At 35.7% G+C, this 24,555-nt stretch overlaps 2 protein-coding genes across 2 annotated transcripts in view; both read right to left on the bottom strand.

Annotated features, from left to right (window-relative positions):
- Nucleotides 1-5,035, bottom strand: part of LOC115222150 (E3 ubiquitin-protein ligase rnf168-like) — a 33,589-nt gene extending 28,554 nt beyond the window's left edge. The window contains exon 1 of the mRNA XM_029792289.2: nt 5,031-5,035. The gene's annotated coding sequence lies outside the window, so the exon portion shown is untranslated. The remainder of the gene's footprint in view (nt 1-5,030) is intronic.
- On the bottom strand, nt 1,862-24,180 carry LOC115221977 (ATP-dependent RNA helicase eIF4A). Its single transcript, XM_029792075.2, has 10 exons — nt 24,046-24,180; nt 21,887-21,947; nt 17,162-17,294; nt 13,923-14,062; nt 10,482-10,647; nt 8,818-8,927; nt 6,406-6,549; nt 5,860-5,997; nt 3,942-4,111; nt 1,862-3,649 (listed from the first exon to the last, which is right to left on the bottom strand). The coding sequence occupies exons 1-10, from the start codon at nt 24,048-24,050 to the stop codon at nt 3,505-3,507; spliced, it is 1,212 nt and encodes a 403-aa protein (XP_029647935.1). The 5' UTR covers nt 24,051-24,180; the 3' UTR covers nt 1,862-3,504.
- Between the last annotated feature and the right edge of the window lie 375 nt (nt 24,181-24,555).

Below are 24,555 nucleotides of genomic sequence, written 5' to 3'. Positions count from 1 at the left end.
TAGTGAAGTCAGTAATCCAGGTGCCATAATTTGCATCGAGCCTCAATAATTACTGAAGTATTTTAATTGAAATATACCATTAATATGTAAATAAAAATAAGTCATTATCAATGAAACTCAAAACATTATCTCAATGGTTCTAAATATGCATAGAAATACTGAACTGATGAATTTTATTTACCCTATATGCTAACTGTCTCATCTTTTATGTTCTGGAGTTTTGGCAAGCCCCTTGATGTTTTATAAATTTCTATTACATATCTGTACCTACACACCGATGATGTGTAGATATACATTACTCTATTGAATGGAATATACTAAATATTTCCTGCAGACCAACAGAAATAAAATGCAATGTCAAAGCTGACCTACAGGATTTGAACTTGGTCATTATACAAAATTAATTACTGCTCAACATGCTACCATCTGTTCCACCCTTATAGACCCGATAATAGTAATAATTTTTAGCCTCTCTACAGATTTTCTATAGAACTCAGAACCTGTAATAAAGAGGATTCCAAATTTTGGCACAAGGCCAGTATATTTCATGAGTGGGACTTCAAGATTATAGACTTAAGTTTGCAAGTTTTCAAAATAACTGATTGAAGTTTAACAGTTTCATACTTAGTTACCATTAGTTATGTCTGAGCAACATCTTGCAAGAAGCAAATGGATTTGGTTTCCCCAGCACAGCATAAAAATAGCTTGCTAATAAATGACTACTGTTGAATTGCTGACCATATAGAGATCAGATTAAAAGTAGTTAACAGGTAAAATATTGTGAAATCATTGATAAACAATACCCTAACGTTAAGAATTTTTATACACAGGGCACCTGAAATGTAATAGGTCACACATTCTTCAAAATATTAAGAATATTTCAGATTTACAATATTTTAGTGAAATCCCTACTAGTACTAAAAACTTATGTTAAAAAATGTCTATTTCTCATGTAACAAGATCTATGACGAGTGTCCCAACCCAGCCATGACCATCCAATAAATTTTATGTAGCATATCAATATTGCTATTTTCCTTGAATTTGTTAATCAACTGACGGATTAGAGGCACCATTTGCTTATGAATGTCATTAAAAATTAAATGTTTGTTCACCCCACCTATAGATGGTTGCATTTGGATTTACACAACAGTAACCCAGTCCATTACACAAGCTCAGACACAAAGGATTTTTCCTTTATCGTCAGGGGTGGGATAGGTACACATTCATCAACTATAAAGATTGTTATATATCTATACATATACGCACAAACCTTAGTAATTGTTTAGTACATAAGAACGATTTCTCAAATTATTTCAAATACCATTTTCACATAAATGTAAATATATTTTACTTACTGTTGTAAATTCTAGATGCAGCAAAATTTACCAACACATCAGCTACATAAAAATCACAAAATATGTTACAAATGCCATCTATATTTAAGCTTCATAACACCTCTCAAAAACTCAAAGAGAACCTTTCTGCAAAAAGAAAAAGATTGAATCTTCAAATCTGACATTGGTAACATATCTCCTATGATGTGCATAATTTAGAATCACCATCACATAATCTGAAGAATGTTTTTTTAAAACAAAAAAAAAAAAAAGCCATTGATATCATTTCCAATATCCTTACAGGTGGCTAGTATGAACTATAGGGATATTCCTCATCCCAAATAAAAGCTTAGAATAACCCAGTCAAGATCTGAAAATCAAGTAAGGTAGATAGTTAAATTGACCCCAGTATGCAGCTGGTACCTTTTTTTGCTTTTATATTTTTTTACACTTTTAAATGACCTTTGGCGGCGGAACACCACGAGAACTTAAAGTTTTAAAAAATGCAAATAAACAAGTCAAAAAAATTAAATTACCCCTTCTCTTTTTTTCTTTTATTGAATGAATTAGTCAAAACAGAATATAATCTTTTTATTTCAACAATGGACAAAACCAAGAGTATGAAACATTTCTGTATTCTCTTGTAATTCCATGATTCAGAGAATACAGACATACAACTGTTGTTTCCAAAATATCCATCAATCTGCAGCAAGGAGGAGTCAATAGAGTAATAAAGTCTGTCACCACTTAGGAGAGCAATAATAAGAGAATTGAAACCACAGCCATGTCTTTGGTCAATGTTAAAGAGGAAACACCAACAAAGCACATTTGAGGTTGGCTCAAAAATGCTAACTAGTTTTTCTTGCAGATCTGCAGAAACAAGCAGCATAAAACTTCAATGACAAAAATGGTGAAGAGACCTTAATACACAACCACTAAAAAAATGAGATGGTAAAACAGCTGCAGGAGAGGAATATATATCTTGGTTTAGTTTCCAAACTGCATCTGATAGGAACTGGAAAACAAAAAGCAATCCTTGCTGGCCTGCAATGCTGACTACTTAACCAAACTTAGGCCTTTTTTTTCTTTTTTAATATCTATTTTAACTTAATAAATTTAAATTACAAGGGAGAAAAAAAAAAAACCTTTTGACTGAATAAAAATGTACAATATAGAACTGAAGGAGAAATTTTTTAAAAAACTATTTTAATACCACATGAACAACCAGCCAGCTTGTTAAGGTAAAAACTACCGTATGATCTAAAATATAGCTGGACATATTCATCATCCTCATCACCCCCATTTGTCATCATTATCATCATCATCCCTGCTGACAAAAAAAAAAACAACAAAAAAAACTTGAACCTCACATTTTGTATATACTATATAGTAGCAGTAAAATATTAGTTAGAGATGCTATGAAGGATGGAAAACAGAAAATAGAGAAACATTTCATTTTCAGATTATTTCCATCATCCTCATTCTGGAAGATCCATTTTTAAAATCAAGCATAAAAATAACATTTAGTTCATATGCAGAAAAGAACAACATTTGAAACAGTAAACATTTAATAATATAACTAAACTTCTTAATGACTGCTTGATCAATTATGGAATGTTACCGGAACGCAAGAGTGGAGAATTAACTGTTAGGACAGCCATTTAAAATAAGACCCATTTTTATTAATTCATTTTCCATTCCTTTCACTTTTTCTTTATACATAAAGGATTAAGTAACTTAAACTTAGTAAATATAGTAAAGATTTTTCACCAAAAACACATTTTTTTTTTCTTTTAAATAACAATGACTAGTCAGAACAGGACAAATGAATTTTGATATGGTTTGTGTTATAAAGTATTATATACAATACCTATGAACTTAACAGCTATGTATAATTAAGAAAGAAAAAAAAAGTCATATATATATATGTATATCTACATATATATATATGCCCATACACAATGAGAAATTTATTATAGTTTTACTATGCTAACAAAAAACATAGAACAAGTCAGTAAGACAACCAAGGGATTTTTTTTTCTTTTTCTTTTAATCTTTTTTTCTTTCTTTTCTTTGGAAGAGAATTTCTTTGGAAAAGCTGTAGGAAGTTCATGATCTGCAGAGACAATGATTGTCTTCCAAGATTAAACAGGGTTGCTCCAAAATAAATTTAGATGAGGTCAGCAACATTCATAGGCATTTCAGCAACTGCAGTGTTATAAAAATGTTCGATGTCTCGAAGAGTCCGAATATCGTCCTCAGTTACGAAGTTGATAGCAACTCCTTTACGACCAAATCGACCACCCCTGCCAATACTGAAAAGATATTGGGGAAAAAAAAAAAACAAGTTTTTACTAACCACCACTTTAATAACAATTAAGTGATAAGCACATGCATTGTCTATGAAACTTAAAAAACTTTAATTACTATTTTTAATTTTGTGTTGATGCAAACTTATTTTGAACGAGCAATTTAAAGTGGAGCACTACAATAGAATTATGGAAGCAAGAACCTTCAGCTTCAAAAGCATGTATTTAGCAATAAAAAAACAGAAAAGCATCATAAAAATAAACAAAATTGATAATGAAATAATGAAACTCCACTCACCGATGGATATAATTTTCTCTATTCGAAGGTAAATCATAATTGATAACCAGAGATACTTGTTGCACATCTATTCCACGAGCTAATAAATCTGTGGTAATAAGAACACGGCTGGAACCTGTACGGAACTCCTTCATAATGATGTCTCTCTCCTTTTGCTCCATATCGCCATGCTGGAAAGATATAAATTCTTTGTTCAGAATAGCCAATGATTCAAGAAATCAACCAGTTTAGATAAATTAAAGGAGAAAATCAAGGATACTCCTGTTGCATTTAATGAAATTTAGGCAAAAAAAAAAAAAAAAAAAAAAAAAATCACAAACATTAGAGAGACCAGACAATAGAATGGGATGGAGAAAGTGTGCCACTGATAAGGTTGCAATCAAGTGTAAATGAGAACACAAGAATGGGGTCTCTGGGTGGGCTAAAAAAATTCATAGGCTATGAAGGAGTGGATGCTATGCATTAATTTCAACTCTTCTTAACTGCACCGTTTCTTTCCTGGGAATCTGACATCTAACTGTTCAAGTAATACTTTTCAAAAGTAATTAGTAACTTGTCTTGTGACACATCTGACACCCAATGAAAAGCACGCCAGGCTGATCACATCACAGGGAAACCCGACATTATTTGAGGCAGATCCTACTGGTTTCTTTGAACAACTCCAAACCTATGAGTTGGCTTCATCACTTTAAGCCAAAGACAAAGAGACAATCTATGCAAGGAGTCAGAAGTCATTTCATCTGCAGGGACGGGGATAGTTTCAGTTTTGGGAGATGCTAAAGATATTATTTATTGACTATTTTCAAAAGGGCCACACCATCAAAGGAGAGTATTATGCCATAACTGCTTAGGCAGTTATGAAAGGATATCAAGACCAAATGCCCAGAAAAACTGATGAAAGGGGTCTTGCTTCATTAGGACAATGCACACAAGTCCTTGACTTTAATGGTTGCTGTGCGTGACTATGACTTTGAAGTTGATAATCATCCCCCATATTCTTATGATTTGGCCCCGTCTGACTACAATCTGTTTCTGAACATAAAAAAAGCACTTGACTGGGAACCAGCATCACAGTGAAGATGGCATCACGTCTGCTGTTGGTGATTTTCTTTTTTTGCCTAACATGATGAAAGCTTCAACAATGAGATTCAAGCCCTGCAACACTGAGAGAAGTATGTAGACCACGAGGACAACTATGTTGAAAAAATAAACCTCAATTGGTCATATTCTGTGAGATTATCTTGATCAGCATGTAACCTTTTCAATCAACCCTCATAATTATATCAATCAATCCACCTCCAAATCGTACCCAACCCCACCTTTAAAAAAAAGAATTTGAATCACTACCATCATCATTGGATTGCACATGCTCAGTCCACTGCAGGATGAGGGCCTCAGTACGTTCTCTATACCAACCATGGTCTGATGTGGAGGCCATGAATTTGAACTCGAGTCATACTCATTTGATGAGCCTACTCTGTCACACTGGCTCAATGTGGTTTGGTAGGGGGATGCAGTTTTTATACTCCTACCCAGGAGTAGTTAAGTCAATATCACTGAACTCAGTGTTCAAATGGTACTTATTTTATCAAGCCTGAAAGGTGAAGTCAACCTCAGTAGAATTTGAACTCAGGAAGCAAGGACAGATGAAATACCACTAAGCATGCTAACAATTCTGCCAACTTGCTGCCTACCATCACCATGCCTTGAAAAGTATATCATATATTAACATCTGTTAGTACAATAATGAAAAAATTATACACACACACACAAAACTACATCTGAATAACGATAGAACCCTCAAAAGCCTCAGAGAATGAAAGGTTCCAAGACACTAAAATATTTTCAATGCAATTAGCAGTCATCAGAGGAAACCACCCTTTTCTTCCCCACAGAAATCTATAAATCTATTACATACCATAGCAGAGACAGTGAAATCTCTTTCCAACATTTTGGTAGTCAACCAGTCAACCTTTCTGCGTGTGTTACAGAATATGACAGCCTGGGTGATGGTCAGGGTCTCATACAGATCTGATAAAGTATCCAACTTCCACACCTAGAGAAAGAAAACAACAAACATAGTAAATATAACGCTAGCAACATCAAAATAACTACATTTGATTTAAATTCTATAAAGACAACTTCAACTTCTACCCCAGCAATATTCCATATGAATGCATGGCTCTAATACAGAAGAGTTCAAATCATTGAACAGGATTACCCAAGTACTTGCCATTCATGACCAACATTTTAAATCAATCAAAATTTAATATATATATTCCAAGCACCAGCTTAATAAGGACAAAGTAATTTTAATTAAATTCTTAATTTTCAAAATAACTGAAATAAAAGCAGTGTTTTTCAAAAAAAAAAAAAAGAGAAAATAATGCTAACAAAATAGCCCATCAGCTTTATGTTTCTCCAATGAAAATAGTCATTTTGATCAATTTAGTAAACCACTTACTTCACGTTCTACTTGAATGTAAAATTGTTTGATGCCTTCAAGAGTAAGTTCCTCCTTTTTCACAAGAATTTTTACAGGATCTCTCATAAATTGTTTTGTGACATCTAAGACATCTTTAGGCATGGTGGCTGATAACAAAAGTACCTGAAGAAAAGCAGAACAAAAAACAGTTCAAAGATTGTCAACATTTGACGAGATTTCATCCCTAACTGAAAATTTTTTCTACATTTAATTTTGGGGCAAATGAGCAATTTGCAAAATACAGGTAAGAACATCAGAGAATGTCTCACTGTATTTGCAATGACACTTGGTACTCAAAGTCCAAATTAAAAAAATCAACTTCGCTTTTACTGCCGCTTGGCTTTTATCAACCTTTTAGCATTCACATTTTATAAAATTGATCCTGTATTAAATTTGTAGCTTTGAGATTTCAAAAGATGCAGTTGTTTATTTCTAGAATGATTGCAGGGTGGGTGTGAGAGACTGGATCTGGCCAGTTTGAACATAAAAACAAAATATTTGGGCTGAATATGGCCGGTTTAAATGCTCATGGGTCAGTCCACTTGGTTGCAAGCATTTGGATCTGGTATCCAGTTTGAGGGTAACCTCTCCTTCCTTCCCACTAGTCTCAGAAACTGTAGAGAGTCACGGACACTGTCTTCTCTCCTGATGGAAAAAGGTTTTCTTTGTATAGAGTACAAGTGAACTCTTCATATCAATTCAAGAAAGGCATATCCAAATAATGAACTGCATTTCAGAATACATTCTACCACTACTACTACATGCATGAACTGCACTCAAATTCCACACTATTCAAATAGTTTTGCTGGTGGAGCAAAATCATAAAATATATAAAAAAAAGTCTCACTACTGTAAATTTGATTATCAGTGAGCAACAAGGAAACCTAATGAAAAATCTGCTTAAGAAAACAGCATGCTTACACTGACCCCTGTGAGAACATTTAAAGAAAAAAAGGATATGTGTGCATGTAAATAAAGAGTTTACCATTTCACAGAACCTGAGTTTCAACTGAAAATTTCAAGCATGAAATGTGGAGAAGTAACAAAGGATACTTTAGCTTCAAATAAATGAATATTCTGTATCCATACAATCAGACAAATCAAGAATGGCTTTTCATGCTCTTCTTTTGAGTGTCAGGCCTCATGGAGGTAAGGTGGCTGAGTTCCTTTTGAGCATTGGGCCTCAAGGAGGCAATGACCAAGAACTTTGGCATTATGTTATGCTTGAGAAGACCCATCAAGCTGAGCAAAATCAGTTGTGGCAGATACTGTTGTCATGCAAATCAAAACTCATGACGGTGGCACATAAACACATCCCGTGTCACACAAATGGCACATAAAAACACCCATTACTCTCGGGTGGTTAGCATTGGGAAGGGCATCCAGCCATAGAAACCACACCAAATCAGACTGGAGTCTGGTGCAGCCTTCCAGTGTGCCAGCCCAATCAAACCATCCAACCCATGCCAGCTTGGACAACAGAGCTATCAATTAATGACCCCACCAGGAGCATAGAATGTAACCTGTTAATCTACAAACAACACTTACTACAAAGTAACGACTCTGTCCAGGCCAAACTGTTCTGACCAACACATTTAACACTTAAGGAATTCATTAACTCTTTAGATTTTAACCCAGCCATATCTGACCAAAATATCCTACCAGTTTGGTGCTCAAACTAGGGGAGTTTGGCCTCTCACAGCTACCTGATAATTTGACAAACTAATTAGAATGCTCAAGTGTTAATGCTTAATCCTCCGATTCCCTTAAGGAGAACTCCATTTACTCCGCTGACAAAGTTTTTAAGTCCTTTTTTATTCTTCTTTTTACCTTGCATTAGGTAAAGGATGTCCTAACATTACCACCACTAATGAATTTTAGCAATACCAGCCCTTAAATTGATTTGTTTCAATAACTTCAAGACTTAAATTACTTTTACTTCTACTTCAAACCCCAATAGGTAAATCCATGAAGGTTTTATATGATCATTCAATCCACTAGCTCAGGGATTCTCAATGTTTTGCCTGTGGACCCCACTGATTCCTATTTTACCCTACTAAACCCCCATGTTAAAAAAACATACTTTTATAATTAAATATTACTAGGAATTGTCTATGAAAAATTAAAATATTCTGCATATTGTAGAAATATAACCCATTTATTTATCAAACTTTAACAAAATCTTAAATGGACTCTAGTTAAAAACCACTGCACTAGGTAGAAATAGCACCTAAGTTCTCCCTCAAACTATATCGTCTACTTTACATAAAGGAAGATAAGCAAAGAGAAAGCAATGACTGGTTAGAAGTTTGCTGGTCTAGGGCTAAATAACATGCAACAGTTGTCATATTCACCGAAATCACACGACAAAACTTCAAAGGGTGATATTACCTGAATGTTCTCAGGCATACAGCGGAACACACTATAGATTTGATCTTTAAAACCACGAGACAACATCTCATCAGCTTCATCCAATACAAATAACTTGATTTTATCAGTTTCTGAAATAAAAGAATTTAAAAATATTTTTTAATTTACAAAATTGCTAAGACAAATAATAGTCTTTCTGCCTCTCACTGCTACCACCAACTCAGTTATAAAAGCCTTACAAACAAACAAGTTAAAATTGGTACAATTCCATTATTGCCTAAGCTACTGACCACATGTGAAATACATTCATAAATATAAATTTTTCAACAGCTTTATCAAATGAAAGCCAATGGTTTAAGTTTACTGACTAGACAAAGAAACCAGATTGTGGTCAAATCACAAGACAAAACTGAATTCTGCAATTCAGTCGACATTACATATAAAATAAAATAAATTACAGAAGATGAAATTAAATAAAATAAGGAAATAGTAGTACCCAAGATATACAACCATTCAGTGAGCTGTATATGGCAAAAAGAAACATATCTCACCAACAATTCCTTTGAAGGAAAATATTAAAATCAGTGCTTGTAACCACAAAATGCTATTCGTCACAACACTGCAGCTCACACAAATGCTGTTGAGTTCCAGATGGATATTTGTCATTTTTATGATAGCCTCCACATTCACTAACATCAGGCGAGACCCTAGATCAATGACAAATTGTTTTAGCACCCAGTCTTCCATGATTGCATGGTTCAGATGAAATTCTCTGAGGTAGGATTTTTACAGATGGCAGCTCTTCTTGCTGCTAAACTGCATCTGGCTTCAAGGTAACATTTCTCCAGGTCTTTCAAACATGAACAGCACAATGGCTAAGCATGACTTCATGGAAGATTACAAATGAACACCACTACTTATATTGATGATGATGATGTTCGTTTAATAACTAGCATGTGTGTCAAGATGAAGACACAAGCATGCAGACATAGAACAGTCTTTCAGTTTCTGTCTAGCAAGACTTTCATTACCCCAGGACTATAGTTAAAAAAAAAAAAAAAAACCCTCCTCCAAGTTGCCAGAAAGGAATCGAACCTGAAATCACATGGTTACAAAATGAACTTCTTAATCATGCAGCTCTACATGTGCCCATTTTAATACACTATTACAAAACATGGGATTTTTACCCATTAACTTAGTCCAGTGGGAAAGCATAAAATGATGAGCATGTAATAAAGCCTTGCTTCTTCCTAGTTTTTTTAAGCAGCTACATTACAGAACCTGTTTGCCTGCTGAAGGCCTCCAAATCATCAAGTATGAAGTGTATTCTTTGTAGCTAAAAGATTATCTCGTAATTGGATTTTAGATGGTACTAGTTCCACATCCTGGCAGAATACCCAGCCCATCTCATCTAAGGTAGTTCTTTCTGTTTAGCTTTACAGTCACTTCCATGATTTGGTCCCTCAAATGTCTAGTTATTTCTTAGGCATCTCTTCTGCCTTTATAACAGTGCAGGAGTATGCTACTACAACTATCATCAAGACAGTACCCCTGTCCTGCCTTACTGGGCACGGTTAAAGAACTGGTATTGATTGCTCTTAATATTTCACCTTTGTTATCAAAATGACTGACAGCTGATCCATTACTTTATATCAAGAGCAGATGAAACAACACAACATACTTACTTAAAAAGTTCCGAGTAATCATGTCTTGAACACGGCCGGGTGTTCCTACAATTATATGCACACCTTGGTTGAGACGTATCTTGTCATCACGGACATCTGTACCTCCTATACAAGCATGACATTGTGCTTCCATATAGTCTCCTAGAGCAAGTACAACTTTACGAATCTGAAATTATGAAAAAATACCACAAGTAAAATCTTCTGGAAATATTTTTGTAAGATGGTGTTACATTTAGCTGTAAAATAACAGACACTTGCTTGTCTAATAAGGATGAAATTCTTAGTGCAGTAATTGGTATTAGCTCTACATCCCGGCAGAAAACTCAACCCATCTCGTCTAAGGTAGTTCTCTCTACTTAGCTTTACTACCATTTCCATGATTTGGTCCCTCAAACGTCTAGTTATTTCTAAGGCATCTCTTGTTTTATAACAGTGCACAAGGATGCTACTACAACAATCATTGAACCAATACTCACGTCCTGCCTTACTGGGCTTGGTTAAAGAACAGTGGTATCGATTCCTCTTAATAATTTACCTTGGTTATCAAAACGACATCGGAGAACAGAAAAACAGAGTAAGCAGCTCTAATATTGATATATTTGTAGAAGAGTCAGTGAACACAGACCAGGAGGATAGTACAATTAACAGAGTGCCTGAAATGTTAGTTTGGCAACAAAATGTAAGGAAGGAACCACTCAAGTGCTTTTTCATGTTGGGGAACAGGTGATAGACAGGCAGAGCAAATCAGGAGAATGGGGGGAGGGGAGAGGGGAATCAACCAGTTCAAAGCCAATCACACACAGCAGCCATTGAAACCCAAAGTACTTGTGCACTGGAGGATGGTCCTGATGAAATAAGACTCCTTTTGTCAGTTTTCCTGGGTGTTCGGTCTCGATAGCCTTTCATAACTGCCACAGCAAGTTGGCATGAGGTAAAGTGAACGATAGGTAATAAGTAAATCAAAGAACACCGATTTCTCAAGTGTACAAACAATCCCTCTGCCATCAATTAGATTGAGTGTGAAGGTGATGTCAGCAGAGTAAGAGCAGTCAACTTGATGCTAAAGCAGTCATGAACTCTGTAGATAAAGTCACATCAAACTAGCAACCGATACTAAATCTACTCACACTTCTTAATTAGTGATGGAAGTTACTCTTAATCAGAAGCATTCCATTTACAGAGCAGCATCAGTGTAAAGACATTGCTGTAGAAAGTGTATGCGAAATTACAGCACCACACTTGACTTCACTGGCACTGAGAGAGACATGGAAATCATATTAACATGCAGTTGTGAAAGAGAATATCTGGGGAAGGGAGATAAGACGACAGTGAACTGAGCAGAGGGAGTAACAATTGAGGCTGACTTATGCAATAGAAAAGGCCAATGAAGAGCAGTTGGACCGTCAGTGAACAGTTGTACTTGGTCTGAAAACATCAGGCAAGATAAGATGTACTGATTAGTTGCAGGGAGGTATTGCCCCAATGACTAGTGTGGCAGCATTCTTTTGCACTGTTACAAAGGAGATATAGAAGGAACTAAAGACATTCATTAAATGCAAAGAATTATGAAAGTGGCCACAGTTGCAGTAAAGCTAAACAGAGAATTGGCTTAAATGAATGAACTGGGTTTGGGTTTCTGCCAGGATGTGGAACCACTGACACCACAAGGAAAGATTTTAGCTAAAAGCGATTATACCTTATACTCAATAGGTTTTTGGCATCCTCACCTAAGAGAGTAAACCACAAGAAAAGTTTTTATCAAAAACATTATCAGGTATAATGGTTTTTAGCTAAGCAAACTCTACAGTATGGTGGTTAGCTATAGGTAGAGGAATGGCTTCTTATGACACATTCAAGGTATGTACTGGTTATCTGTCAGTAATGCAAATTACTCACAACCCAAGTGAGGGACTTTTCCTCCTCAGTGTTGGGGGGTGGGGCAATTACAGAGCAAAGAATTCTTGATAAGCTCAACTATGCAATTAGGACAAGACTTCAATTTTCACTCCATTTAAAGTCTGTTTTGCAAGCTGGCAGCTGCTCAGGCGCCAATTACCTGTTTTAGCATGGTTTTTACAGCTGGACGCCCTTCCTAATGCCAACCACTCTACAGAATGTACTGGGTGCTTTTTACATGGCACTGGTATGTATTATAGACCACTCTGAAGTGTAACAGAATAGTATAAGACTAGGCATCCATAAGAATTCTTACACTAGCAATTAAAAAAGACTCAATTATGGAAGCAGAGTCAAGAACTAAAAGCTGCAGCTCAGTTTAGCGCCTATGGAAACTAACAGGCAGAAACCAGCTAGAACGTTAACCCTTTTGATACCAACCCGGCTGAAACTGCTTCTGGCTCTGTAGTACAAATGTCTTGTTTACATAAGTTTTGAATTAAATTCTTCCACCAAACCTTAGTCACAATTTATGTTCCTAACACCAGCTTAATGATAACTAAGTTAAATGAAAGAAACACAGAGCATCTCAAACTAAATACAGTAACAAAAGGGTTAACAGCAGTGAAGAGGCCTTGCTCAAAATACAGAAAGGGAGTAAGTAAAACCTTATAATATAACACCAGTGCAAAAAAATTGGCTTAAATGATGCAATGGGATTTCAGATAAACTGACAAAGAAGTCCTTCATATGTAATAGATTGAAAGCAAAAGATTTCTCCCTTCGAAAAGAGAGTGGGCTATATGATGCTCGTGCACAATGTGTGAAGTTGGCTGATAGCAACATGGGACAAGCACACTAATAGATGTGTAAAGGTGTCTCTCGACAAACAAGGATGCTTAGAAAGGAAGGCAAAAAAACTCATGAGAGTTATTTACTGTTGGGTGCCAGAAACAGGATTGGTATGTGAATGTGATGCGGTTGGGAAAGAAGTTTGAAATGATGAAAGCTGGCCAAAAGATGCTGAATTTTGCAAAGGAGACAACGAAGGACTACATGTGGAGAAAGAGTGTGCTGATAACTTATGCAATCCATGTCAGCATGTGAAAGCAGACATAGAAATGATGCTCCTTTGCCAAATCCAAGCTTTTAAAATGAGACATAACAATGCAGAACATAATCTCAATATTAAATGTACTGAATGCACTTCAATTTTGAGAATCAAGCCAGCTTGTTAGAAAAGAAAGATCAACACTCCAAACATGATACTATAAAAATGGATAGATCTGATTGGACTTCACAAAGAGATATATGGCACAATATGCTTGAAGTTCAGGTGCTGGACATCAGTTCCAATATTACTACACCCATTGTATCATGTCCCTGGACAAAGCAACTGTACTTAGTTCAAGGTGTCTGTAGCTTATTCTATGGGTAAATAAGGTCAACATCCATAAGTAAAAAAACATCTCTAAGTAAATATCCAAATTTTATCTCGTAAAAAGTAAATATAGTTTCTTTTATATACAAAGAAAAGAACTCTACCTGCTGAGCCAATTCTCTTGTTGGGGCGAGCACAAGGGCTTGACATTCTTTCGTACAAATATCAAGTTTCTGCAGAAGTGCAATAGAAAAGGTTGCTGTTTTGCCAGTACCTGATTGGGCCTGTGCAATTACATCTAGTCCTGAGGTAGAGAGGAATACAAACATACAATATATAATTAATCAACACAATCACTGGACACGTATACAAATTTTAACTAATTGTCATAACTGAGTAAGAAATAATTAATCAGTAAATACTTTCATGTGGTAACAAGTTTAATTTTTGAATACATTGGGAAAAAAAACATTATTAAAAACAAATTCTATTTCAAATGGTGTAACATGTCTACATGCACATCATTTCACTGGACTCCATATTAACCCAAAAATATTACACGAAATACATTCTAATGTCTCAATTATCAGCTTCACTCAATTTACAATTTAACCTTTTAGAAGTCAGATAACTCTGTTAAATGTAATATTTATTCACAATTTTAAACTAATCATGCATTATCTTGTAGCTCTGAGATTTTGATGGGGTGTGTCTCTTTTTCTCTTTTTTAAAGGACATTCTAGGGTTGATACAAGGGACCAGATCTGGCCAGTTTGAACATAAAACAAGACTATTATGGCCAGTTTAAATGCTACAGGGTTACATGAAGTAGGGATCACGTGGTCAGTTACAACTGACAGCATGATCCTGGTTCAAATTTTGCTAGTGTAATTTGTGTTCTCTTGAAGTCACTCAAGACTGTCATGACAATTTTTCACAGGCACCACTCACACTTCATAGTCGAGTGCTTAATGTTAGGAAGAAGGCATCATCTGGTTAAGAAAATAGCTACACCCGTTGATAAAACTACCCTGTCAGAAATAGATGTCAAATAGAGACAGGTCATATTTTATTTTGAACAACCTGATCTCAGCAAAGAAGGGACAGTACACACGACTACATTGATAGGCTTAAAATTGGGCCTATCACTAGTTAGCACCTTTGATTCATAAATGAAGCTTTTGAGAAGGCTTTATCATTTCTAACCAGCCATTTCATTGAAAACACATCTAATGAGAAAAAATGTGTATCACCTTTCTATACAACGGCAATCTACATCTTGAAGGTTAACGGCAGCTCACACACAAATGCATGTCTCTGCTCTATGACGATTCCTAAAGACAGTAACAGGTTTTAGAATTTCACTTTAACCATTTCATTTTTTAAATCAAATTACGAACAAGCAAACAACTGTGGTTAAGATCAAATTTCTATATTAGTTGATCAACACAGCTTATATTAAAGTATTGAGCTAATAAAGCACACTTATGACTTAATCCTATTATAAGAGGATTAATACTGATATTAGCCCCCAACGGTTAAATTGATTATTATAAACCTAGTCCATCTATATTGACAGTTGAATCAATAGACTTCCTGTATATAAAGTTAAAATAGTTATACAACAGATGGCCTATGTGTAATAAACTAGGTAAGGTGACACATTAAATTGCTATATATTCAAAACTATCTCAAAGTTGGTATGGCAATATATTAAATTTTTCAATAACTCAGACCAGTACCACAAACGCAGTTCAAGCTAGTGTTGTTGTCTGAGGCTTAAAAAGAAAGAAAAAAAGAAACTAAGTGTTCCTCTGTGTGAGAAACCAAATTTAGTCTCATTTTAGTACAATGTGCACTTTTTTTTATAGCTTTATCAAATGCATTTCTTGAGATTTTCCTTGACTTTTGAGCATCAGGGAAGACAATTCATCAATATTTATTAATGATTAAATTAGAGAAAGAGATCATGGACTCAGAGAATTTCTACTAGTCTTGAGCCTTGTGAGTGGATTTGATAGACAGAAACAAAAAGAAGCTATAGGCCCCTAGCGTTGACATCATATGATTGTTGTAAATGAGCATCACTGATATGAATGATGCACTTCATTTCAAAACTGTGAAAATATGTCCAGCCACGGGGGGGTATTACCTTACTTGGAAACAGATGACAGTTGGTGACATTGAAAGGCTTTCAAATCCATAGGTTTGCATGGGTCAGACAGATTGCCTGACCCATGCAAGCAAACAGAAATGGATATTAGATAAATGATATTTCAGTGTCATCAACACACAATAGCTATCAAGATTTATCAATTCTGAACACGGGTGGGGTTATGTAATTGATCGTTGCACCAATGTTGTCAGTCATTGTGAACCCTTTAAAGCATGCAAGTGAGCTTTTCTTTTTATTTTTTAAACAATTTCTTTTCTGAAAGACATTTGGACAGGGTAGTATAGAGATCACAAAGTATGAGTACCAACAGAGCAATGCCACCCACATTGCAGAAATGGAAGAGATACAGGGCATACTGCACAATGCTTTTACTGATAGTTGCACAGCTTCCAAAGGTACAGGCACTAAACTCCGAGTCTGGAAATTGATGCCCAGGATTCAACATATATTAAACATGCGAAAACACCTGTGTAATTAACTTACCATTATTCAATCTACCTGGCCAGGTGAAAGTAATAGAGCACCAATCATCATGGTATCAAAATTCATGCAATAGTTATAGTTTCATGATTTTTAAACTGAACTGCATTTCATCAAAATCTCTGATTCCCAATAGGACTGGGAGATTTAAGCCATTAGCGTTTAAACCAACCATATCTGGCTGAAATATACTGTTTTATATTCAAATTGGCCAGATCCAGCCTCTCATATCAAACCTATGTCATTCTTAAAAATAAATAATAATATCATCAAAATCTTGAAACTACATGATAATGTATGTTTAATTCAAAACAATATGAGTTAAGAATTACATTTGACAGAATAATCTGAATGGTAAAGGGTCAAAGAAAGTACTACTTGAATTTGAATTTCATTTAATCTGGTTTCTTGTAAAATTTGGGTCAAGCTGATATACTCCCAAAGAATAATGGTTGTATGAAATCTTTTTTAAGCAAGACGTTTTCCTTCCCATAGAAAGGAAGCAACAGTTCCAAAGATAAGCAGAGATCAAATGTCCTATTCATGATGGCATTCACATATCTTAAATTTTTATTAGATTAAAACTCAAAAATATAAACCAACTGAAATGAAAATACACTGAGACATCCATGTATAAAACTATCTCAGCTTTTTATCTTTAATTTTTCAGACAACAGATAACATGAAAGAACTTTAGAAGTTCTTTGTAACTAATACAGCTAAAAACTATGGAAAATCGGAACTTACCTCTAATACAAGGAACAATGGCTCTTTGTTGAATAAGTGAAGGCTTTTCAAAACCATAAGCATAGATACCACGAAGTAGGGCTTCTCTTAAGTTCATATCATCAAAAGTTTCAACAACTTCATCCCAATTGCTCTGCAAAAATACACGAGTATTTATAGGGGTTTCAAATTTTGGCACAGGGCCTGCAGTTAACGAGGAGGGGGAAGTCAATTACATCATCCTCTCCCAGAACTTGACTGGTACTTATTGACTCCGGGAGGATGAAAGGCCAAGTCAAACTCTGTAGAATTTGAGCTCAAAACAAAGACTAACAAAATGCCAAGTATTCTTTGTTCAGCATGCTAACAGCTCCATGTCTTGAGTAATAATAAAAGGAATTATCACATGTTATATGTCACAACTAGCACTATGACCCGGCGTTACCGGGCCATAGTGCTAGTGCCTGCATATACAGCTGCGTGCGTGCGCACATACACGCAAGTACTGTCCAAATCTCCGACCAATCACATACAGCTAGCTGGCATTCAATTGGCGTATCAAGTTTCAGGCATTTTGATTGGGTTTTGGATAGAAAATTCACAAAAGTCACTTCTATTGATTTTTTAATGGCTTTGCAGGGTGACTGGGGGAAATGTAAAGATGTGCACGACCACCCTTGGATGGCTTTGAATGACCATAGAAAGTGTGAGCCCTCTAACTGAAAAATTGTGGATTTGTATAAAGGACACGCATACACAGACACTTTGCCGTTTATATATATAGAGAGAGATAATCAATTCTATCAAATATTACTGAACCTCAGCAAAGGTAATCAAAACTTATCAATCTTTAGGAATCATTCTAAACAAAAGCAATTAAAAACTAAAAGTTGGCTTGCTGAAACAAGGGAATTTATTTGGATTAATGATTCTAAACGTTTCTACCTAACCTCATTCAAATCATCGAACCTTTCTTCTACATTTGAAAATATATTTGAGAACCCTGCAATTAGTAAATTGCTATGTAAAGTATCGAACTTCAGGGAGAGAGAAAGGAGTGGCCTCCAATTTATAGGTTACCAACAATGACTAAGTGATATATTGAGTCTAGTTAGCAAAGGCAATATGTTAAGTTGAACAGTAGTAACCTAACTACTAACATAGGATTTTAGGAAGTAATCAAATTTTATGTTCTACATTGAGTACAGGAAATATTCAGAAGGCATTTTATTTTTTTTTTTAAATTTCTCTGGAATAAATTCCTCCATTTTGCTGTATCTAGGGAGGGTCATTATGTCAATATTACCTACACATGCACTAGTTCAGTTCCACAATAAAATTTGTTTCAACATAAATTCACAAGGAATCTTGCAACCGAAATTCTTCTATATTACATCAAAATATAAAATTAAGGTTTGAACCTCAAAACCATCATCATTTAGGTAAACAATTGTTGCACCCATCTTTTGTGACAGCAATTTCTGTTGGAAATATATATTTGCTTCTAGAAATAACTTGGGTATTTTATATTGTCACGAACTAGCTATTTTTTTCATAAACGACTATCATTAAAAATAAAATTGAAAAACAAACACAAAACAATACTAATATAGTTTGTATCTTAACAACCCTAAAAACATTTTTGAGCTAAATATAAATCTTGTTTTGTAAAGCATTTCAATTGTGCTTAATTCAATGTTGCCAACAAGATATGTACACCATTGTTATGGATTAAACACACAAACAGTGCCAAACACCAGGCATCACACCAAATAAGGCACTGACCACTTCTAAATACCCCCACCACCACCACATCATAACCAACAGTCTTTCATACCATTGTATGCAGAGATGCTGTATTTATTACTAAGCTAAGCTCATACCACATGAACTTACCTACTGCTCAACATCAACATGTTATAAGCACTAATTACTATTATTAGCTAAGAACAGGATTGATACTTTTTTAACGGCAAACACTTGTGCTGACTTATTTGATCTTGCAATGAGTCCATGTCAAAGATGACATAACATTGCAGCATCTCCCTCCTCCCACAAGCTTCATGATCTTGCGGTGAGGCCCAGGTTGAATATGAGAATGCTGCATCATTTCTTTTGCCTCATGAATACCACCAGTATGCAAAATCTGGCCGAACTCCCAACATCTGGCATCTAATTTAATCTGAGGCACTAAAAAAATTCTCAATTGTAAAGATCTTTTTTTGTGAATGGTAGCACAAGTTTTTGCTTCCTTTCTTTCTCTTGGTTTGAGGCTTCACTGAAACTGAAAATTCCTATGAACCCAACATTTGGAAATGGTCAAATTTTAGTTCATTATTCACTCACCAAGGGACCCTGCTGGTCTTTCAATTCTGGGACCAACCACCCCACTCAGAGCATCATAGAGATTTGCAGTGACTGAAATTCTGTTCAATAAGCCTTGCTCAATATACCAATCCCATAACCAAAACCAGTCACTATATTTATCTATATACAATAAGTACCACAAATTTTGGGCATTGAAAATACCAAGGAAAAATTTTTGTTAGTATTATGAAATGTTTAGTGAGATTACCAATAAAAAAAATAATAAAAAATACATAGAAAACTTTCATGCATGTTAAATGAAGCAAAACGATTTGAGAGCAACCTTTCAACTTTACAGGTGTAAGTCATACAAGTACACCTGGTGTGAAGTTAACAATGTGATTTTCACAACCATTTTTTTTTCTATGTATGATACACACAGTTTTACTCTTCAGTCTGTTATAGTGGGGCATAGATAAGCAATGCTGCCACACACACACACACAAAAAGCTAAGACAAAGCATTTAAAATTTTCAGGAAGTGAAAAAAGAAACAATTCAGTCCATATTTCCTACGCAATTCTGTGGAGCAAATCACGCTGGTATTGTATGTGTACTTTGTAATCATAACTTGTTTTTGTCAGATAAAAACAAAAAAGGTTTCATTATTGTCAATTTTATTTTCTGATTACTTTGTATCAACACTTATGAACAAAATTTTGCTTGCTCTACTTAGACATTGAGCAGTACAATCTTCAATGTAAGCATACTTTTAAGAATATAAGGTATTTATTACTGTAAAAAATAACAAAAAATTTTTTTTTAAAACTAACTCTTCATAACATATTACTTAGCTTGGGCATTAAAAATAACTAGCTTCCAATCATATGAACCCAAGTATGGTCACACATTTAACTCAGAAAAAAAAAAGAGTAATATTTAGTTCACAAATATATGTATTGGATTTGATGTGGCTGATTAAACATTGAATTTTTCTACTCTGCAATATGAGTAGTGCTCCAAGAATGGATACACCTTATTTCAGGAGGGTTTTGGAAGTAGTGCAATGAAGCTTGCGAGGGCCAACGAAGAGATTGACCAACCAGACTTCATAATTAATGAAGATTGCATCGTTAGTAACATCTAATTACTGCATGGTAGTTTTAATAAACTCACTTGGTCTTTGAACATCTTTTAGCAGAATTCAGTGTTAACAGCATTAGCCCAGACTCTGAATACTGCTCTGCCCAAATTTTTCATACAGATGTTCAGTCCAGGTTTTAACCTCATTAGTCTAAAATAGTCAACAAAAGCCTCAGGTACTGCTGGTACTACTTAAGAAGGAGTGGTCCCGGTGCGCGCACTCGCGCAAGCTAGTCGTGACTAGTCGATCCTTACTTTGCGTTTTTTGTTTTATTTACTTTGCTAGGTAGTCGTTGTAGGATCGACTAGTCACAACTAGCTAGCGCGGATGCGCGCACCGAGACCACTCCTTAAGTAGTACCGGCAGTACCTGAGGCTTTTGTTGACTATTTTAGACTAATGAGGTTAAAACCTGAACTGAACATCTGTATGAAAAATTCTTAAGCAGTACCGGTACTGCCCACCCCACAACAAATCTATGGATGTATGATCAAGTATGAACACTACTTTTAAAAACTGTTTCACTAAGTACGTCGTATTCTTTTTAAGAGAGACAGTAGCTTTGGCTGAATTAAGTTTAAAATTACGTTTGATTACTAATTAAGCACCATAGATTTAAAACAAAAGTTTCTGAGAAGAGCCAAGTACGGTGCAAATTTAATCCAGAAGGGACCGAAAATGGCCCGAGTTACCACTAAAACAAGCCACAAAATTACAATCACTTGTGTTATAACGGATCATCGAAGACTAGCTCGAACTGGTAGAACTAGTGGTACTACTTAAATACAATGGTCCCTTAAATAAAGGTTGTTACGTACAAAACATTTTAAATGTAAGGTGTGTGCGGGCGTGTAAATGACACCTTAACCCTAACCAATCCTAAAATCAACCCTCCCCTTTCATATCGCTACGCAGATGCATCGGGACCTCTCTATTGAAGTAGTACCGAAATAGCAACCCCCGCTCGGGTAGCATCCATCTTTTAAAAAAATAAATAAAAGGATACGTAAGACAATGTGGCCCTTAATAAACGACACTGAATAATTAATTATCAGAGGGACGCCTTCGATAAAAGCTGCTCGACTGGAGTTAAAACAAGGTTAGAGAGAAAGGAAAGCGAAAACTTCAAAAATACATTACAAAGAAACGTGATTCGAGAAATCTTTGAACAGGCTGTTGAAAACGTGCCCTTCAAATGATTTTTTTCTTAATTGGAAGTAAAAACTTTACGAAATGAATTAAATTGGTTAGGCGTCAAGAGACTCGGGAATTTTCAGTTTTTTAAGTTAACACATACCTCTATTAGATCACAACTCGCGCCGCGACTATCGGATTGTTGTAGATTTTCATCCATTGACCTGAAAAATACAAAAAGGAACGTCGAAATAGTTATTATGGATGTCACTGCCCATCACTCACTCACACGCACGCATTTATGCATGCGTGTGTGTGTAAATGTGTCTGAAAAAGTTCCAAACAGTTGCCTACCGAATTAAATACATTTACTTTCATTTTATATATATATATAATATATATTAAAATGGGAAACACTCACACTCGCACTCAGCACATAACAAAGGATGGATGGGAGAGAAAATTCTCACATCTATTCACATGCTTTTACACTGGTGCGGGTTACAAAAAGGAACGAGATAATGGAAGTTCATTTCAAACACCGATGTCCAATATCAAACAACAACCGAACTTTGCATCTGAATCCATCGACATTGCAAGGGAGACACTGTCGGCATTGTAGAGACGAGCTTTACCTCAGTAAATTACAAGTATTTTCGTCGTCCAACTCTCTCTCTCTCTCTGCCTTTCATCGGGGGAAAATCGAAAGCAGCAAAAAAGTCCAAACTCCTCCAGCGGCATTTTTTAACGAGTTAAAAGCACCAGGAAACGGAATTTAATGTGTTGCAAAAAAAAAAAAATGGGGGGGGGTGAAGGATTGATTCCCTCGGGCGGGTTCGTTCCAAGACATATTGGCTACGAAAATCGTCGATGCGGCTTCTAAAACATACACAGAAAACAACATTGTTCGAATATCTTCGCCCACATTCTTCCTGCCATGTTAGGAATACAGAGTCGCCCTCCCTCCCTCTCTCACGGCGACGAAGGCACTCCTCGTCGAAGACAATCCGCCATCTGTAACCAGAGTTTAGAACATATACTACACACTGGATACCAGTGTAGCAAACTTCTTGTAGATTCTATTGCGTAAAGACAAACGAATATATATATATATATATACATACACAACTAAGCTATACACATATATATATATATATTTATTTATACACACACTCACAGGCATCGGTGGTGCGAGGCATACATAATATAGACATCGATATGTACATTGCACCGATATGTATGTTGCACACACCGACTAAATTTTCTCCCCCCGGTTAAAAGACAGCGAAGAAAAAATGAATTAAAATACCCCATATCCCAGTATAAAGTACGAGGGAAGGCGAGCGACAGAGGGGGGAATTATATAATAGATAGATTAGTCGGCGGAAAGTTATAGGAATATGGATGGATGTCCATTATGTGGGGGGGAAGAGAGAGAAAAAAAACCGGTCGGCCATCCATGTCTCAGGGAGATGATGATGATGATGATGGAGATGAAGAAGGAGAAGAGCTGGCATTACATATGATCTGGCATATGCTCAGAGAGACACACAAGAGACAGAGACGACGACGACACCTTCCATCACGACAGGAAGAAGAAATCTACAATCTACACTCACACACACAAATATATTACAATTCGGCAGAAATTTAATTTTTTTCTTCTTTTTTTTTTTGCTCAAATGAATCAACAAATATATTTTTTTTCGGGGGGAGAAAATTAGAAAAAAAAAACAAGTATTCCTAATAAAAAAATAACAAAAGGGTATTTATAAAGACGAGATAAATTAGAAAAAAAGAAAGAAAATTTGGGGAAATGGGGAAAAAAAAGCACCAGACTTTTCATACTTCATTTATTTTCGTATGCAAAAAGCTTAACAATAGAAAAAATACTGAGACGAGACTTAATTTCCATCTATTTTCTTTTTCTTTATACTTAACGGGATTTAAACGAGTGTACGAGGCGAGTATACCAATGCCCGGAGATTGATTAAACTCATATATATATATATGAGCTTAATGTAAGGTCTCTCTCTCTCGTCTCTCTCCGGGTTGCGGAATGGTTTTCTCAAAGCAGGCGGAGTGAAGTGTTCGAGTGAAGGAGATGGAGTTGGAGTGAGATGGCGGCCATAGCAAAACCTGAGTGGAAGCAGACACTCCGACTACACCGAGTCGGAAGATGAAGAGAGAGAGAGCGAACAAAAAAGCCACATCCACCGACGTTTCACCGTCACAACACCAACTAAATGTTACCCAACTTGGTTATTGGAGTTCTTAAGATGCTAAAAACGCTTAGAATATGCCAGAATGTACCATACTTACCCCATATTATCAACTTCGAGTATAAAGGACCCGCTGGTAGCCTTCTTGACTTGCCACACGTGGATTAGAACAGAGTTCTACTCTGGTTTCGCAGCCGCGACTTTCGTATATTAAATAACCCCCTCCCCCTCCCGCCGCGACGAACGATCGAGATTTTTTTTTTTACTACAGAAACTCGTTTTACGATCGTTAAAAAAACAGACCCGGAAAAAAAATTCTCAAAAAACACACAACAATTAAAATTTATTGCAACGAATGTAACTACCGAAATAATTAGTTTTGGAAATTAATAAAGATAATTTTTTTTGTCGAAACCGAGTTCGGAAAGCAAAGTTGCTAGCTTTAATTTTCATTATGACGGCATTACGCATGGGCAGTGGATGGTTCACTCGACCTGCGCAGTGAAGATCTACGCACTTTCGTCTAATTATAGAAAGATATTAACGTCATAAAACTAAACAGTTCACCCTTTCGCCTCCCTCCCTCCTTCCTTACTTCCTTTCTCTTTTT

This window comes from Octopus sinensis, linkage group LG19 (assembly GCF_006345805.1).
Source record: "Octopus sinensis linkage group LG19, ASM634580v1, whole genome shotgun sequence".
NCBI lineage: Eukaryota > Metazoa > Mollusca > Cephalopoda > Octopoda > Octopodidae > Octopus > Octopus sinensis.
This window is presented reverse-complemented; position numbering and strand designations above follow the sequence as displayed.